Source organism: Cottoperca gobio, chromosome 15 (genome assembly GCF_900634415.1).
Source record: "Cottoperca gobio chromosome 15, fCotGob3.1, whole genome shotgun sequence".
Taxonomy (NCBI): domain Eukaryota; kingdom Metazoa; phylum Chordata; class Actinopteri; order Perciformes; family Bovichtidae; genus Cottoperca; species Cottoperca gobio.
Genome location: NC_041369.1, coordinates 7,885,541 through 7,903,233, shown reverse-complemented (window position 1 = coordinate 7,903,233; position 17,693 = coordinate 7,885,541). Strand labels below are relative to the sequence as shown.

General features: G+C 41.0%; 1 protein-coding gene across 4 annotated transcripts in view; it reads left to right on the top strand.

Annotated features, from left to right (window-relative positions):
• Positions 1-114: 114 nt before the first annotated feature.
• ate1 (arginyltransferase 1) overlaps positions 115-17,693 on the top strand; it is a 59,901-nt gene continuing 42,322 nt past the window's right edge. Inside the window, exons 1-8 of one of the 4 annotated variants that reach the window (XM_029449328.1) lie at positions 115-299; positions 4,049-4,112; positions 4,253-4,315; positions 4,848-4,951; positions 5,205-5,441; positions 9,213-9,427; positions 13,328-13,456; positions 15,327-15,455. In XM_029449328.1, coding sequence (XP_029305188.1) covers positions 191-299; positions 4,049-4,112; positions 4,253-4,315; positions 4,848-4,951; positions 5,205-5,441; positions 9,213-9,427; positions 13,328-13,456; positions 15,327-15,455 — 1,050 coding nt within the window. In that variant the 5' untranslated portion in view covers positions 115-190. The remainder of the gene's footprint in view (positions 300-4,048; positions 4,113-4,252; positions 4,316-4,847; positions 4,952-5,204; positions 5,442-9,212; positions 9,428-13,327; positions 13,457-15,326; positions 15,456-17,693) is intronic. The other 3 variants (XM_029449330.1, XM_029449329.1, XM_029449331.1) reach the window with 3 other exon arrangements.

Genomic DNA, 17,693 nt, shown 5'->3' with positions numbered 1-17,693 from the left:
CGTGTGGGCTAGATATTTTCATTAAAAACATATTTTATGGAGGCCTTTTAGGCATTTATTTGATAGTGTTGGTAGACTTACAAAGCTCCCACTTCTCGTCAACGCAGCACTGACGTGGTGCGTGTGGGCGGGGTTTGACATCAGCACTTGCATAGACTACACCGGGTACACTCAGCTGTCATCTGATTTGATGTTAAAGATGGCAGGAAACAAGTCTTATACTATAGTTGAATATTTCGGCGGGGATAGCGGATACCGGTGTGGTTACTGTAAAAATGATGAAGGGAACTTTTCTCATGGTAAGTGTCTTATCAAGTAGCGAAGAGTATCGTTGAACTGACTCATGCTAACGACCTAGCCCCTTCTATTTGCGAGAGAATGCTAACTAATGTTGGCATTGTAAATGCCAGTACATTTGAGTAAGTTATATGTCTGCTGACTTAAACTGTAAGACCAGTACATTACATTTAACAGAGTGCACACAAGTTAGCGCTCACCTAACGTTACCTGGACACTGTTAGGTTTACGCTAACAGATTTTAGCCCATAGCATCTTATAGCCCAACTCTCTTCCTGGGAAACAACACAAGACTGTCGTTTAATAAAATGAGTTAAGATAAGTAAGTTTGAGCTAGTTATTTGATTAATATTCAGGTGGACAATAATGTTTACTCAAGACGCTGTAACACGAGCAGCTTCAGTAGACTTTCTACTAGCATCAAGCTAGCTAAGGAAGAGCATAGCTATAACTGTTTGAACGGTAAGCAGAGCAGCACAGGGAACGTGCAGCTGTCTCGCTTTCATTTGGTCTGTCAGTGCTGTGACACTAGAAGTAGAGGCCTTTACGTGTCAGGTGAAATGACTTGCTCAGTAAGAGCACAGGGATGTTATTTGACGTTTAACGATGTGTGTAATGCTGCAACAGCATACCTATGAGTCTACATTTTACACAGTGTGTGGAGTAAACATCAGGCAGAGATTTCACAACATGGTGAAACAGAAGTGCATGTCATCTCAACAAGCTGCGCTTGTATTACTGTTACTGTGGCAGCATCATCTGACATAAAAGTCTAGTAGTACAATTAATGACCCTACCCTATTATGTAGTTAAAGTGAATGCTGGAGTGTTTTTATCCTTTGTTCAGTTTAAGGAGACTCCATCCAGCTGTAGTGGAAAATCATATCTCCCTGACCCTGTTGTGAATGGGTGCCTGGGCTCACTTCCAGGTGAACCCTGAAATGGTTTGTTTAAAGGGATAATGTAGATAGAAAAGGACACAAGGACACAAAGACAGCAAGTAAATCAAACATTTAATTCTGCTTAATTAGTTTGCCTCCACTTTTTTTGCATCCTACTTCAAATGCTTGATTACAAATGAAGGGACAAACAACACAATTGGTTGTTTATGCATCTGTTTGTCAGTCAAACAAATGTCAGACTTTCACAACCACATAACGTTGAATATAAAAAGGTGTCATTTGGCAATCAGTTGGACACTGGTAAAACAACTGTGAAAGGTCTTAGACTATATTTTTGAGTCTCGTGTCTAGGACAGCCATGAACCAGGAAGGAGCCGTTTTTCACCCACTGCCTGCTGTATAACTGGAATACTTAATGAAAAATAAGGAAAGCTTGGCATATAAGGTTAATTTGGGGTAGAGTTTCATTAGCCCACAAGAATCCTTCAGTGCCAGAAACATTCCTTCCTTAAATCTGTTCACACGAAGGGTGACACAGACCACACAGTCGCGTGCCGTGAAGGTTAATAAACGCTCTGGAAAAGACAATTGAGCAGAGGAGTACTGAAAGATCCCCTACCGTACGTTGTGTGAAGAGGTTTCCATTTCAAGGCAGCCAAGGTCAATGTAACTCTGCATTTGTAGAGGTTCTGAGTTGTATAAGAAGATGGGTGGGACAGAATAGGTTCATTCAGAGTAGGTGAGCAGGGGTAAGACTGGTTGACTATAATTAGGGTTCAGGCAGTTCCTAATGCAGTCAATAAGCGATTGGGCTCAGCGCCCGTAGACGAGAGCTGTTGTCTAATCTAAGATAAGAGTGGTAATCTGGATATGTTGCATCATGTGGGCATGGCAGGTTCTGGGGAGGAAAGCCGTATGATTCTTCACTCAACCCATAAGGCTGCAGCAAAGATTACAACAATAGTTCAGATTTTCAGGTTGTTCTTCCACTATAATTTGTCATGTTATATTCATACTGTAGTGCTTGTATTTTCCTGGGAATACATGCGAAACAGTCTTTAGATCAACTGAGTGATAATCAGATATATAAGCAATGTTTCTGTTGTGCTTAATACCTTTCCAAGCAGGTGTTCAGTGAGATAATGTTTTTCTTCCTCTGATTGGCGCAGTGATGTTATCAACAATGTTGTTACATGCAACGCAAATGCTGCCCCACACTACATCTGCTCTCCTCTGTGTCTGTCATGCCTCAGGGGAGGCGGGAAAATGGATCAGATGTGAACAATGGAAAGTCACTGTACCACGATGATTTCCAGCTAACCCTTTTTGTAGACCTGACAGGTTATAAGGCTTTTTTTTTACAAATAGGTCATTTGAGTGGCCCTGCCCTGTCTTTCTCCAAATTGATTTGCTCTTGAAAGTTGTTATTGATATGAAAGGTTTCACATACATCATACTTTCTTTATACTCAATTTAGAGCATACTCAACGCTCAATGCAACACTGAACGGAAGACTACAATGAGTATTTCATTCTCTTCACATGACCGCTTGACAGCTGTGCAATTGGTGAGGTTATGATAATTTGGGTACTTTGGAATTGGGGTCATAGGGCAGAAACCCCTGAGAGATTATACTCTAAATGAATGGTGGGGCCATTAATGTGTGGTATTCAAACATAACTGGTCATGGATGTTAAATCATAGATATATGCCCTATAGTTTCTTGGGTTTCACTCTTACCAGTGTTTTTACTGAAAAATACAAGAAGGTCTTACATTCTGTAAGTGCTTTTCTGTCCTGCTCTGTGTCTTCAGTTGGAGGGTAACAGCTTAACAGTTTCCAGTTTGAACCTTCAAAATCTGCCATATAATAATCTATTTTATCACTGACAGTTAATTCTATAAATAAGCGTTGTGATGTCTTTTGATCTGATGGGATTTCCGTATGTTTAAAAAAAAAAAGTATGCTAATGAAAAACTCGCACTAGTACAAATACTGTTAATGTCATTTATAAGGCATTGTGAGAGCACCTGCACCACTGACAACAATTTGGAAAAACACGCTATATGGAAGACCAAAGATTTTGACAAACTCTTGATTATCACATTTGTTATTTATTATGATGATTATACATCTGATCTTTAATAAAAGCAAACATTGGTGCAATTTTCCTGAAGAAAATCTGCAGTCATGCTGCTGTATGTGCCGGCCTTAGAACGAGCTTCAGTTATCTACTGCTTAGATTGTGTTTAAGATTGCTCTGTTGGATCACTGTGTCGTCTCTGTGGACTCTGACTAAACATCATTCTCCTGGGACATAAAACATTATACTCCGTTGCAAACTCAGTGTGTGTTGTGTGAACTGTTATACAGCGAATTCCCTCGATAGTCTTGTCATCAAGACTTAGTTTTTAGTGTGTGCGATGTGTGCAAACTGTATAAAGTTACGGAGAAGAAGGTCAGGAGTTAAAACGAGGAGCTCAGACCTCAGTTCTGGGAAGTAGGATCCTAGCTGCTGTGGACACAAATAATGCGTGTGTGTTACCATTGGGGACTGTGGGAATGTACTCTAGGGTACACTGGGATTTAAACTGGAAAAAAATGCAGACCTCCCGCCAGAATCTGTGAGCAGCTCCTTCACAAACCACTCCTTACTGAAAAATGAATATCTATAACGGTCTCTTTAATTGAGTTTTCTTTAAGACCCTTTTCTGCCTGTTTCAAATACAGTTTACTTCAAGTTAGGCACGAGAAAGCATGCTCTGATGGATTTGTCTGTCCATTTAAAAAGTATTGTGTAAAATCATTAAAATGGATTAAATGTTATGTTGTTCCTTTTGTTTTTACAGGGATGTGGTCTCACACCATGACTGTACAAGACTACCAAGACCTCATAGACCGAGGATGGAGAAGGTGACTACACAATCCTGCTTACTTGCGTTATGGACCTTTCTTTAATTGTCTGATAAATATTGTTAAAGAAATATAATTTTGGATATTTTAAATAATGTACCATATGTTTCAGTAAAGGATGTCCATTATTTCCTTTTCAGAAGTGGGAAATATGTCTATAAGCCCAACATGAACAAGACATGCTGTCCACAGTATACCATCAGGTAATTCTACCCATCAGGATTGTTCCCTATGACTTCAGTTATCCTCAGAACGAACGAGACCAGGAAAACATGGAACACACGAGGATGCCCGATGGTTAGGGATGCACAATGTGGATTTATTTTCCTTCTCATGGCCAATACCAAAAAGATTACAGATCATTTTATAAATAGGTTCATAATCTGTAGATTATGCACATCTGAGGGAAAGACTAAGATAGTGTGAGCAAAAATGGATACAACTATTAATGCAGCAAAAACAAACAAGAAAGCTTCTGACTCTTTTCTGATTCTAATAAAGTACATATAAAACTTCTATTGCAATCGTGTTGTCTTCCTCTGAAACATCGGTTATAATTTCATTATCAGAATAATACATAAGAATGTTAATTTCCCGTTATCGGCCCAATATATATGGTTCTTCCCTACCCATGGTATCTGATAGATATATTAAATTGACCAATTAAATATTTGTATAACTGAAATATATATAAATGTTGTTCTAACCAAACCTTTAATTTTGTGCTCTGTCAAGATGTCATGCACCAAAATTCCAGCCTTCCAAATCCCACAAGAAAGTCCTGAAGAAGATGAGCAAATTCATTTCCAAAGGGGAATTGCCAAAAGAACAGGATAGTGGTGAGAGTAATCTTTTTTATCATAATTGTTAATGCACGTGTATTGTCTGATGAATTTCTCCATATTGGTACACATCACATGCATGAAAGAAAAGCAGCCAACACTATTGGACTATTGGATTGCATATGGGTCAGAGTGCATGGTTGGCACTACAGTAAGAGATTGGGAACAAACTCAAAGAAGTGTTGGCACTGTGGCTCTGTATTATTATTATTACATTATCTGCTGTAAGCAATGTTGTGCATTCTTGCAGGGGAGCCAATGGACGCGGTGTGTGACGAAGCAGGTCCACGGGAACCGAGTAAAGCCTGTCACTCAGAAGTGAAGTGTGCTGCTATCACAGACATTCAGAAGGAACTACCAGAGTGTCCCGCTATCACAGAAGTACAGAAGGAGGTAGCGGATGCCACACCTACGGGCTCAGAAACATCAAAAAAGGATCCAGCGTCTGTCGCCGATGAGAGAACAACAGCCACAGCTCCTAAACCAGGTAATACATCTGCCTCACGTATTAGCTGGTAATACTCTTCAACAATCAGTGTTGAAAAAGAATGAATTACAACGCATTACCTATTATTTTGATTTCCTTTTATCGGGTGTTTTTGCCTATTTAACAAACGTATTTTTCTCATGAATAACATGAACAATGAATTTAGTTAGATTATTTGATTTAATTAATTGATTGTAAAAAGATTAATTGGCAACTATTTTGATAATTCCTTTAATCTTTTCATAGTTTTTCAAGCAAAAATGCTAAATGTTTGCTGGGTTCAACTTCTCAATTGTCTTTTTTTTGTGCCCTTTTGTTACTCATATTTGATATAATTAAAAGTAAACTGTTCTTTTTTGGGCATTTTTAACAAATGTGAATGTAAATATCTTTTCTTTTTTTTTCTTTACATTTTTCTTAACTTAATTGATTGACCAAGACAATCATTGGCAGATCAAGCGATCATGATGATGGTTAGTTGCAGCCCTACCTGAATCAATGAACTTGGAAAGCTTTTGCTACATGTTCCCTGGCTCATGCAGCCTTAGTGTGAACGTGACAGTTGCATTTATACAGAATGACAATTGGTTATATGCTTTTACTGTGGTTCTGCTGCTGCTATCAAAACGTTGTTTGCTGTTGTTTTGTGTTTTTATTATTTATTACTTATTTTGGATGCCTGGTATTCTTTGGAACTGCAGTAGAGACGACTTTAAAAGTAGTGACGGTAGCTTTAGTGACAATTCACCATCTATCACATCCGTTGTAAGACTGTGGTGTTCTACGATAGCTGAAGCACCATTGCTCACCAGAGTGTGTCACTGTTCACCTTGCTATAGACTCCACTGTGCAGCGGCTTGGTGAATGAGGCTGATGTTTCTTCAGCAGTGTGTCTGGTTTGGGCTTATCTGTCATGTTCTCCTCCGTACTCTCCAGTACAGGATATCCTCACGGCCAACTCGCATTAATGAATAAATAACACTCGCAGTGAGGAGATAATAAACTCTTATTAGACACAGGAAGCAGCTCTTCTAACAACTGCTCATGTTTCAGGCCTCAACCAATTTTTTCCCTCTTAAACATCTAATGAGAACATGACCCCACCCTCGTTAATCAAAAGGCACGGACGTACATTGGAGCAGGAAAGCTCGGTGTTGGCACAGGTTGACTCCGATAAACATACAGAAAAAACTTTCAGCGGTGCCCGTGTCCTTCTACGTTCACATCTGTGTCAGCAGCAGCACAGTCTTCTTCCTCAGACTGTCAGAAATAGCTCGCTTTTTTAAGAGTCCAGCAAAGAGGAAGCAAAGAGGATTTACTGTGTTGGGCCCGTGGTTCTCCACTCCCCCCTTATTCACCTCCAACAGAAAACACCTGGACATATCTTTCCTGTAGTTTTATGACTGCAGCGCTTTATAGCTTTGGGCAGGTTCCAGTTCTAGCTTGAGAAAACATGGCTCCCCATTTTCCATATAGCGTACGCAGAGCCAGAGGTAAACAGATACAGAAGTACATATGGAATGTTTTGCAAAGCTGTCCTAGGATCTTCTTTTCAGGGAATCAAGAAGTGAAACTAGCATGCATGTATCTTTATTCTGGAAAATGTGTTTTATCAAAGTGTTGCAGTTAAGTCCAGGGAGTGTGCTCTTCTAATTTGAAATGATTTTATTACAAAGGTAAGTAATTAACTAGGGTAAAGGTTTAGTCAGAGTTAGCACCATTTCCATAAACAATTAGTGTTCATCCAGTGGAATTATGGATTACAGCCCAACTGTGTTGGTTTGTAAAACGCAGGAAGCAGTATAGTGTGTATTTAAGTAGTCAGAATAAATAGTACAGACGGTTCTGGTTCAGAGTATACGTTCTATAAATGTTAATATTTCAGTGGCTGCCCACAGATAACAGCATCCTCGTCCCACAGTAAATTAGTTCATTGTTTCTACATGTTTACATGCAAGAGAGCAGTATGTCACTATTCCAGACAGTTCAGGCTGATTTGGAGAGTCGTATGTGTGTTTGGGGAAGCGGGGATGGAGAGTGTCACAGCTTTTATGAAGTGCTAACTGCTGGAGCGGGAGCATGTGCCTTTCCACAGGAACTGATCTGTCAGACTTTATCTTCACCACGGCTGCAAACGCTGTCCTCAGGAGTACCTGTGTCTGTGAGACAGAGAGAAAGTGTGTGTGTGTGTGTGTGTGTGTGTGTGTGTGTGTATAGGTCTGTGTAGTGAGAGTGTAATTAGAGGGAAGAGAGGCATGTGGACAGAGTGATCGTGGATAAGAGTTGATGTGTTTGTGGTTGAGGCGGACAGTGTGATAAACACAGTGTGACCAGCCTGTCTTGACCTCTTCATATTTATTCAGTGGAAACAGAGGAAAACCATTTGACCACGCTATAACTCCCAGGATTGTGTGTTTTATATCAGAGGGCTTGCTCAGAAATGCTTCCCTCCTTTAGTGCGTCAGGTAATGTACCACAGCAAACAGAGACACTGGGATGATATAAGGACCAGCTCACTTTCCATCTAGTAACTAGTAAGAGGTGTGTAAAAATGTGAAATGTGTCCACGGGAACACCGCAGTTAAAGTTAAAGGGTGACTTCTGTATTTTTTAGACATAAACCCTCTTTTCCCATGTTTTTGTGTCAGTAATGGTCTAAGTATCAAACCATTTTTGAAGCAGGTCCAGTATTGAACGAGAGCGGTGCAGCTGGCAGCCACGAAACAGACTTCATTGTTATCCTTTGGACAATTATACTAGAATATTTAGCTGTTATATAAGCCAGAATCTGCATATACTTCCTGATGTGGTCTGCTTTTACTGTTCACAGTCCAGAAACTGCACCGTACATTAGAAAAAGTCAGTCAGCTGAAGCTGCACACTGCCAGTAAACTGTGGCCACTTCCAGAGTTCCCCTCTCCCTTTTGTCAGGACCAGGCGTCTCTCTCTCTTCCTCGTTACTTCGACACTGGGAAAAGTTAGTGAGCTGATGGCGGCGGCTGGAAACTGTTGACATGGGATGCCCGGAGAGCTGGAGGGTGCTTGGCAAGGGCCGAGGAGGAGGAGAAGAAGGATGAAGAGGGGGACAGAGGGAGGGAAACGGGGAGAGATTCAGTTGCTTCAGAAAGTTTTCACGTTAGTCTTTGTGTGTTCTGCCAGCAACAACCTCATTCCTTTGCATCCACCAGCTCCCCAACATCTGTTATCCTTCTCATTATAGTTATTAGAAAGAAACACCCTTGCATTCATCATGGCTTCTGCTTCTTCTGTTCCTTTATAAATACAGGCTAGCTAGCTGCTAATCCTTTGGGCTAGCAGGTCATATTGTTTTATAGCCTCCTAAGCAATGACGTAATGTAAAGAATATTGAAAATGACTTCCATAGATCTTTCTGTTGAGACTGGTTTCTTCAGCAGGGGGTACACTAAAGTAAACATGGCACCCCCTTTGCCCAAAGGGGCGGGGAAAGATCCATCGGAAACATGGTCTGACACTCACAAAATCTAATTTGAGACTCATCAATATCAGCAGTCTAAAGTTAGCACCTTTCTCACTTCTGTTTGAAGTCTTAATCCGAAGGCAGCATGAAAGGAGTAATTATATTAACTGCCTATCTTTCTTCCATAGTCACACCTGGAACTGCTTTGGAAATGCTCTGCCATGTCTTTTGCATGAAGATGGATAAAGACTTTGTGGCACTCCACGTAACCAGCACCTTTTTGGAAAGCTTTGACAACTCTCCCCCTCTTCTCTCTTTTCTCTGGGATATAGGGATGGGAGCTGATCCTGGCCGGCCGCTATGTCGGAAAGCCAAAGACTTGAGAAAGGAGCGACGTCTTCAGAAAGAGCAGATTAGACAAAACGCTGAAGGGGTCTCTTCCATTGTCTCTCCTACCCCACCCTCTCCGGCCCAGACCAGCCAATCTAAACCCCTAGAAGATTTCATCAATGAGTCATTGCCTGACAACTCTTCTCATTGCCTTGAGGTGAGCAGAAATCTATAGTAGGCACATTCTTTTGCTTTTGTTTTATATGAGTAATCATTAGCCTTTTGGGATGATTCCAGCTTTCATTTAGAAATAGTGTTTTTGGTTGAGCTCTCTGCCTCCATAATGTTTGGATTCAGATAGCTTGCAAAATTGGGTTTCATCTAGCCTTCTTCCCTAGCTCCAGTGACTTCACCATGTGTTTATGTGTGCGGAGAGTATAGCTGGCCAGAGCGGAGTGGAAAAACCACCTCTTCCTTGTTCTAATTTGACCAAATGACAGGCACACACCACACAAACTGGGTCACGTTACCCTGCTGATGACATTAAAACCACAGCTCCCAGCTCAGCCAGTATGAGTGGGCATAAAAATGAACTTTTGGCAGGGGGCATGACGATGTAGAAAGATCCCTGGCGAAGGCCTCAAGCTGAGGTTGGTAGAGTAACGTCATTCTTGGTCTTGACCAAGATTTGAGCCAGATGCAGTGATGAACCAGGCAGTGTCTGTCTCTTGTCTGCACTCCCCCTGAGACTAGACCGGCAAGACCTCCTCCCAGTCGGCTCTTTCCAATTGGATTGATTTGTTTGCCGGCAATTATTGTTCCATTTCAGTAAGTGGGCATGAACACAAGGTTGTCTTTTGCAAAGGAAGGTTAATTATATGTTTTACAACTCAAGCAGTTGAGAGATGTCTCTATTTGACCCATTTAACAGTTTATTACATGTGGCTCAGCTGCATCAGATTTGTGGATAAAGGACAATTTGGATGATAAGCAGTTGAGTGAATCTGATTCTTAGTCTTGGGCTTCTGTACTGTTGACTAAGCTTCAGGCTTTTTCACACCAGTACCAGAACATGGACGTAAACATTGGAGCATTTGGAGGGATAGTTTGAAATGATTGGAAGTGGGGTTGTATGACGTACTTATCTATAGTCAGTGCATTACCTCCAGTACATGGCCATCATCATCAGCCCCAGTTTGGAGAAACACACAGGAGTACCAGCGCGGAAACTAAGCAATGTACTGCTGTGGACGGGGGCAGCAGCAAAATGTATTTTAGCCACCGTAAAAAAAGATGGGCCCACCTAAATAACATCTGTGTATGTGTACTATATTTAGAATATTGTCATTGCTTAAACTTGCCGTCAGACAGCCCTTTCCGACGGGGAACTGAAGCCGTTATTATGCTCTTTTCAAAGCCATTGACAAAAAAAATCATGTTACCTAACAGAACACGGGAGTTGCTGGTCGACTGCTGCCTCGAAAGGTTTGTGTTATTGTGGGGCTTTGGTTAGTTCGGATTCACCAAAGTCACTCAATAAAAAACAAACTGATCGAGGCAGCAGTCGACCAGCAACATCTGTGTTCTGCAAGGTGAAATTACTGTTTCTTTTTTCAATGGAGTCTGGCAGCTTTTAAGAAAGCATATATGGCTATACTGGTTTCAGTTCTCCCTCTGAAAGGGCTGTCTGATGGCAAGGTTAAGCGGGGAAAGTATCTAAATATAGCCTATACTTAAACTGATATGCATTTTTTTAGGAGAGCTTTTATTTTAGGTGTCTAACACTGTCCACAGCAGTACATTGCTTTGCTTCCGTGCCGTACTCCTGTGTAATACACTGACTATGGATAAGTACCTCATAGCAGCTCAATTTAATCATAAACACAGCTGTTGAATATATCACCCTTCTTGACATTGTGAAAGTAAATAAAGACAGGAAATTGAAACGGAGAAATTAGTCGATTAAGCATCTCTTTGCTTTGGTATTGTCATAGGCTCAGCTTTGCTTACTGCTCAGTTGACATTTCTCTCTTGCCACGATTGCTGTTATAATCTGGCTTCTGTGACCTTGGAGTAGCTTATTACTTTTGAAGTCATTTCAATGCATAACAAAAAGATAAGTCACAGTGTTTAGATGTCCAGTCCAGTAGTTACCGCAGTCCTGGACTCAAAGCAGCTGTGGTCCCACTAGCCACCACTAGGGGCCAGTGTTGGAACGTGATTCAGAGCCCCTCAGGCACCTCAGGAAAGAGTGGAACTGTTCACCCTCTATTCCCCTCAAGAGTCTTCTCTAGCGTCTCCACACTTTGCTCATAGGTGTGCGTTTTTTTTCCTCTAAATCTCCTATTGCAAGAATACAATGATTCTGCATCAATTGCCTCCTCTATTATGTTACTTTATAACAGTGTTCTGCAAGGTCCTGAAGATCCAGGCTCATATCTTTCATTAGAGATGAACCATGATCTTTCATTCACATGAAAGTTAAACAAAAGCCCCCGGTATTATGTGGCTTTGTTTGTACATTCTTAAAGCAGTAAAGTGTCAGGATGTTGGTGTTGCATTTCAAGAATGTTATGAGAAAATTAACTTTCCATGCTGTCCACTCTCTGCTGCAGTGTTGCTTCACCTGAAGGATTTCAGCCTATTAAAATATATCTCTCAATGAAGCACAAAATTAAAAGGGCCAAACTTCAGCATTGTCCTTCTATGTAAGGCGCCCAACGCCTATGTTTGACTAAAGTATTCAATGCCAAGTGATCATATGAGAGAAACCCACTTAGGTCCAACTCAAACAAACCCCAGGCTCTATTCCTCTATCCTATCCGTCCAGGGGATTCTTAATGCAAAGCCTCTGTGGCCAACAAAAGCTTCCAAACGAAGAGATGGTTAATTAAATGGGGCCGGGTGAAATAGAAGATGAACTCTTCTTTTAGTTTGGGTGACATTAGCAACACTTAGACACTTTTCCTTCCACACATATTTCTTTCATAGGCTTCTTGTGATTCCCCCCAGTTAAGATGGATTTCATAGCACTGCAAACATTTAAATTTAAATTAATTAAATTGTTTCAAAGAAGCGCAACAGACATTGGTACCAAGAGACATACTGACTGGGACATTTTACAGTTGCCAGTGCTCTCTGGTGGACAAACTATATACAGTAATGGTGACACTGTAAAAGTGACAGTAAATAACCTTTATCCGTGTCTCAATCCGTGCCGTGTTGGGTCCTTGAATTTGAGGGAATTGGTCCTGGAAAGTCCTTGAAAAGCTCTTGAATGTGATGTTTACAAAAAGTGTGGGAACCCTGTTCTCCACATGCTCTAACTTTCTGCTCAATATGATCAGTAATACAACTTCAATCTCAGATGACGCGGTGAAGCACTGGAAATGGGCTCACATGCACAATATGTCAAGTAGATAGAAAGTAAAAAGGCTAATGATTATTTCATTTCATTACTTTTAAGAGTTTTCTATTCCAGCAAATGCTTGTTATGTTCTTTGTTATTTTGAGTAACACCTGCTGTTTTTGTGTGGAGATGGACACAACGCACCCTCTTTGTATTGTTCTTGTTTCCCATCAAGCTACAGCTATGGTGACCAACAGCTGCTTTTGGTGAAAACAAGGCCATTTGCTAAAGAAGAATAACAACTTTCACACTAATAATGCTTCCATTTTATTTTTTAAGATAGGCGTGTCATCCAGCCAAGAGGGTGTGTTTGTGTCTCTCTCTGTCTGTCTGTCTGTCTGTCTCTGTCTGTCTGTCTCTGTCTGTCTGTCAGTGTCTCTCTGTCTGTCAGTGTCTCTCTGTCTGTCTCTCTCACTCTCTCTCTGTCTCTGTCTGTCTGTCTCTCTCACTCTCTCTCTGTCTCTCTCTCTGTCTCTCTCACTCTCTCTCTCTCTCTGTCTCTCTGTCTCTGTCTCTCTCCCTCTCTGTCTCTCTGTCAGTGTCTGTCTGTCTGTCTATCTCTCCCTCTCCCTCTCCCTTCACACTTTTTCTCTCTTTGATTTGTGACGATATCTTCCTTTTGTTAAGGATTTGAATCACCACTTATGTTATTCTCAGTACTTTTTTCATTTTGATGTTAACCTTTGTCTGCACGTATTCTTTTTGAAGGTGAGGCTAGTGCGCTCCAATCCCCCTAGCCCGCAGTTCAAAGCCTCTTTCGACGCCTCCTACCAGGTGTACAAACTCTACCAGATGGCCATTCACAAGGACCCTCCTGACAAACCCACCGAGAGCCAGGTCAGAGGGTGGGGGGCATAGGTCGACCTGCTCAAGGGGTACCAAGGGAGGGAGGGAGAGGGTCTACAAGTTTGGGCACCTACAGAGCCATCGAAAGGATTTGATCTTGCTCTAATCTCTTATGAATATTTTATCTTGATCCTTTTTTTTTTTTAAATGTTATATTATATAATTGACTAAAATGTATCATTGCTTCACTAATTTCCTTATTGTAAGTGCTGGATGTGATTTATATTTTAAACAAATGCAAAACAGGATGTAGTTTTTGTTTATTATTATAATTGAGCAACAGTAAGTCATTGTTTATACCTAAAAGGGTAGTTCTGGTGTTTTTGACCCAATGTCCCCATGCTTCTATGTCTAACTGACTAATGCGGGGGCTTTGGAAAAATATCCAGTAATGAGCGAGAACACGACGGACGGCAGCAATAGCACACTGTCAATGTACATCCACTAAAAGTGCTTGTTTTTGCCGCTGTCAGGCTCAGATTTTTATTTTTAAGTGTCCGACAGCATTATAGAAAGGAAACTTATCCAGAATATTTCTTTTTCAAAAACATGCACTTTTAGTGACCGTACAATAACGGCGTGGGATTGCCCTGAGCGATGACATGGCAGCCTGCTTCGTGCCTCTCGCTCAATACTGGACCAAGTTAAACACAGACACATGGTAAGATAGGGTCCAGGTAGCAAAATACCAAAATTACTCTTTTAGGTTTGTCATGGCAATTTAGTTTTTGCAATTTTCTTATTACTTTTTTTAAAGATTTGACTCATTTCACAGGTTTGAATCATAATGAAGAGTCAGGACTGTACTGTGGATATCTTCAAACTGTATGAGATTAAAAATAGATTGTAATGAACAAATTATTTACGCTTAAACTTTGCAACATCAAACAGAAAGACAGTTGAAACAAAAATGTCTGTATGAATGAAAAAACAGTGAATTAACATGTTAGTATTGAAGAGAGTGTATATGTATAGCAATGAGAGTCAAAGAGAGAGGAAATGGAGCGGAAAATGTTTCCATACGCCGTGGTTGAGAGCAGTGTTTCTCCAGGTGTCGGAGTTGGCCCTCAGTCGACCAGCCGGGTCGTTAGTCTTGAGCTGTTTCAGTTTTCTTTAGGGGGGGGGGGGGGGGGGGCAGTTTGTCAGCTGAACCCTCTCGACCTTCACACGTTTACCTCGTCCTCGCCCCCCATCATTCCACCCTCACCATAGTTCCCTGTGTCTGAACTCGAATCGCATTTGAGTTTGAGGATTAAGCAGTGACAATGAGATTTTAATTGTCTTTGTGCGTGCAGTCTGTTCAACCTGGTTTGCCTTCTTGAGAGGAGTCTTGGAAGAGTATGTATGTGTCTAGCTGACATGATTCATCGAGACACAATTTTGGATTTTCTGCTGCTCTGGACCGTACACGCGTTGGCACTTTGTTTAATCTTTAATTAGCAATCCTCTCCGTGCGGCCGTGTGGTAAAAGTTGGGCGGTGCACTAGCCTCATCCTCAAGTCATTTTTTTGTTTTTTTTTATCACTCACTTTCAGTCTCCTAGAATCCCGTTGTTTTCGTGCATTCGTGTGTGCTTTTTGCAGAACAATCTGAATCAAGTCTCAAACTCAAAACAGACCGGCTGTGTTACCAGCTTGCCTCGAGGACTAGGAGACTGATGTGAACCCTAAGATGCCAAAGCACTTGTATAACACTGTTTGAATCCTCTATTGTTGAATCCTGCAATGTCAATACCTCCAAAACACCCATGCTTCCTATTCTTTTTTAATTACATTTTTTCTAACCGTCCTTGTATTCATTGTCAACCCTTATCAAACCTCCCTCCACCTTATTGCTTTCCCTCCACACCCTGTGCTTGAAGGTGAGGCTAGTGCCAGTCAACTTTGAGGACCCTCAATTCACAGCGTCCTATCAGCGGTCGGTGGCGCTGTACGCCCGCTACCAGATGGCCATTCATGGTGATGACCCCAGCGAATGTAGTGAGAGCGAGGTACTGCATGATTCTATTCCGCAACTACTGTACTGTAGGGGACGACTGCACACGCTTGTTCCAGCTTCTTGCTGCTTTCATATTTGATCTGGTTTTCATTGAAGTTCTTAATATTTTGGGATGTTAGACAAAACCGGCACTTTTCACACGTCACCTTGGACTTCGGCACTGAGAGTTTTCCCATATTTTCTGGGATTTTGTCGACTAAATGAATAATCTAAATAAGTAATCCTTCAAATAATGTAAAATAAAATAACAGGTGAATTGATGGTAAAAGTAATCCCTAGTTGTGACAACTGTCCATCACATGAGCAGTGTGCACGCTATTCTGAGAATTGTAGCATTCATTGGTACTCGATAAATAATTGTAATGATAAAAACGTTTTATTTTGCACATCATTCTTTGAATGTGTAAACTGTAACTTTAAACTCTATAAAAGAAAGAAAGAAAAAAAAAGTTCACTAGTTTGTGCAGTGAATGAGCAGTATTGTCCAGTAATGAACGGGAAACAAACGGTTCCAAGTATAGATTAATAAAGTTTAAACATGAAGTTATAATGCACAGTGAATTGCACATAAAACTCTATATATGAATAAAAGAGGAGAAAATAAAGTCTAGTCAGGATGCAGTAGTGCTGGACATTCTCACTAACCTGAGAGAGCCTTTTGTCCCTCAGGGCTGGAAAAAACAGCCTCCTCCACCTCCACCCTCCTGCCAGCAGGCCTCAGTAAATTACTGAATTCTCCAGCTTGTAAAAAAGTACGGTAATTAATAAATAATAAAAGCTGTCAGATTGGGCAGACTGGCAGATTCTTTCCTAATGCCATAATAACACGAGCTCTATTAAAGTGTGTTTGTGCGTGTTTGTGTGCACTTCAGCTTCAACTCAGCTTTATAACTGTATTGGGATCAGATGGGTTCAACAAGTAGAGGTTTAATAACTTTAAAAAAAGAAATAAAATATGAAAAGGTGTGGTGTTGCGTAAACAACTCCACTGTCTGTTGGGTTTGCCAAAAAAAATTACGTTTTTTTTAATGATGGATTTTCCAGGGTTGGATACTGACTGTCAAAGCACAGAGTTAATTACGTCTGAGATAATTACTCTTAAAGGCCATTCATTGTAATTAAACTTGACATCTCTACCATAGGGAATGGTATACACAAATGCCTGGACTCTAGATTGTAACAACACTATACTGTATATTCATTTTGACGTATTTAAAAGATGGTAATATTCTCAAATTATAAGACCTATTCCCACCTGGCATTGACATGCGTCTTAGGTGATCAAATCACAAGTGGACAGAAAAAACCTCTTCTGTTGTGTCATTAAGACCACAACTGGAGATGCCATGCTGTCTTCTCTTCGTGGTTTGTCTCGTTGCACAGCGGTTATTTTGTACGTGGTCATCCCTAATTGTTCCCACTCAAACTAATCTGACTTTATTATAGGCTATATACCCTTAGTTGGACTCACCGTGACAACCAGTCCTGAGCCCACAGCACTAAACACTACTCATTTTATTTTGCTGCCCGTCAAGCTCCTGGTTAACTTGCCTGTTGTCTTCCCAGAAGCTCAGAGCTCCCCCATTGTCCTGTGGCGCTATGGAGAAATGAGAAACACATTGTTGATGTGATGATGGCACATTTTGGTGCCATGCCAATCTATGCCTGCTGATGCTGCTGATGCTGCTACCTAGAAAGTTGAGTCATTTAGTATTTGTGGAGGTATTTATTAATCCATTAAAGTATTACCCAAGGACTGAATGTGGAATCCTGGCTCAGAGGTGTGTGTGTGTGTGTGTGTGTGTGTGTGTGTGTGTGTGTGTGTGTGTGTGTGTGTGTGTGTGTGTGTGTGTGTGTGTGTGTGTGTGTGTGTGTGTGTGTGTGTGTGTGTGTGTGTGTGTGTGTGTGTGTGTGTGTGTGTGTGTGTGTGTGTGTGTGTGTGTGTGTGTCCTAGAGGGGAATGGCTTTGTTTGTTTAAGCATGTATGCATTTCCTGTCATACCACGACTGGAAGGGCGCCAGACGTTATTCCTTCCACATCCAATCATGGTTTCCTGACAGAGTTGCAGCACAATTATTTAGACACACATGCATATATATACACAAACATGCACACACTATTACTCACACTTACTGGTCTTAACTGTTTTGCTGAGCCGTGACTCTGAGTTCCTGCACATGTGGCATTCATTTTGAGGAAAACAAATCCTGTTAAATCTGTATTTACTCT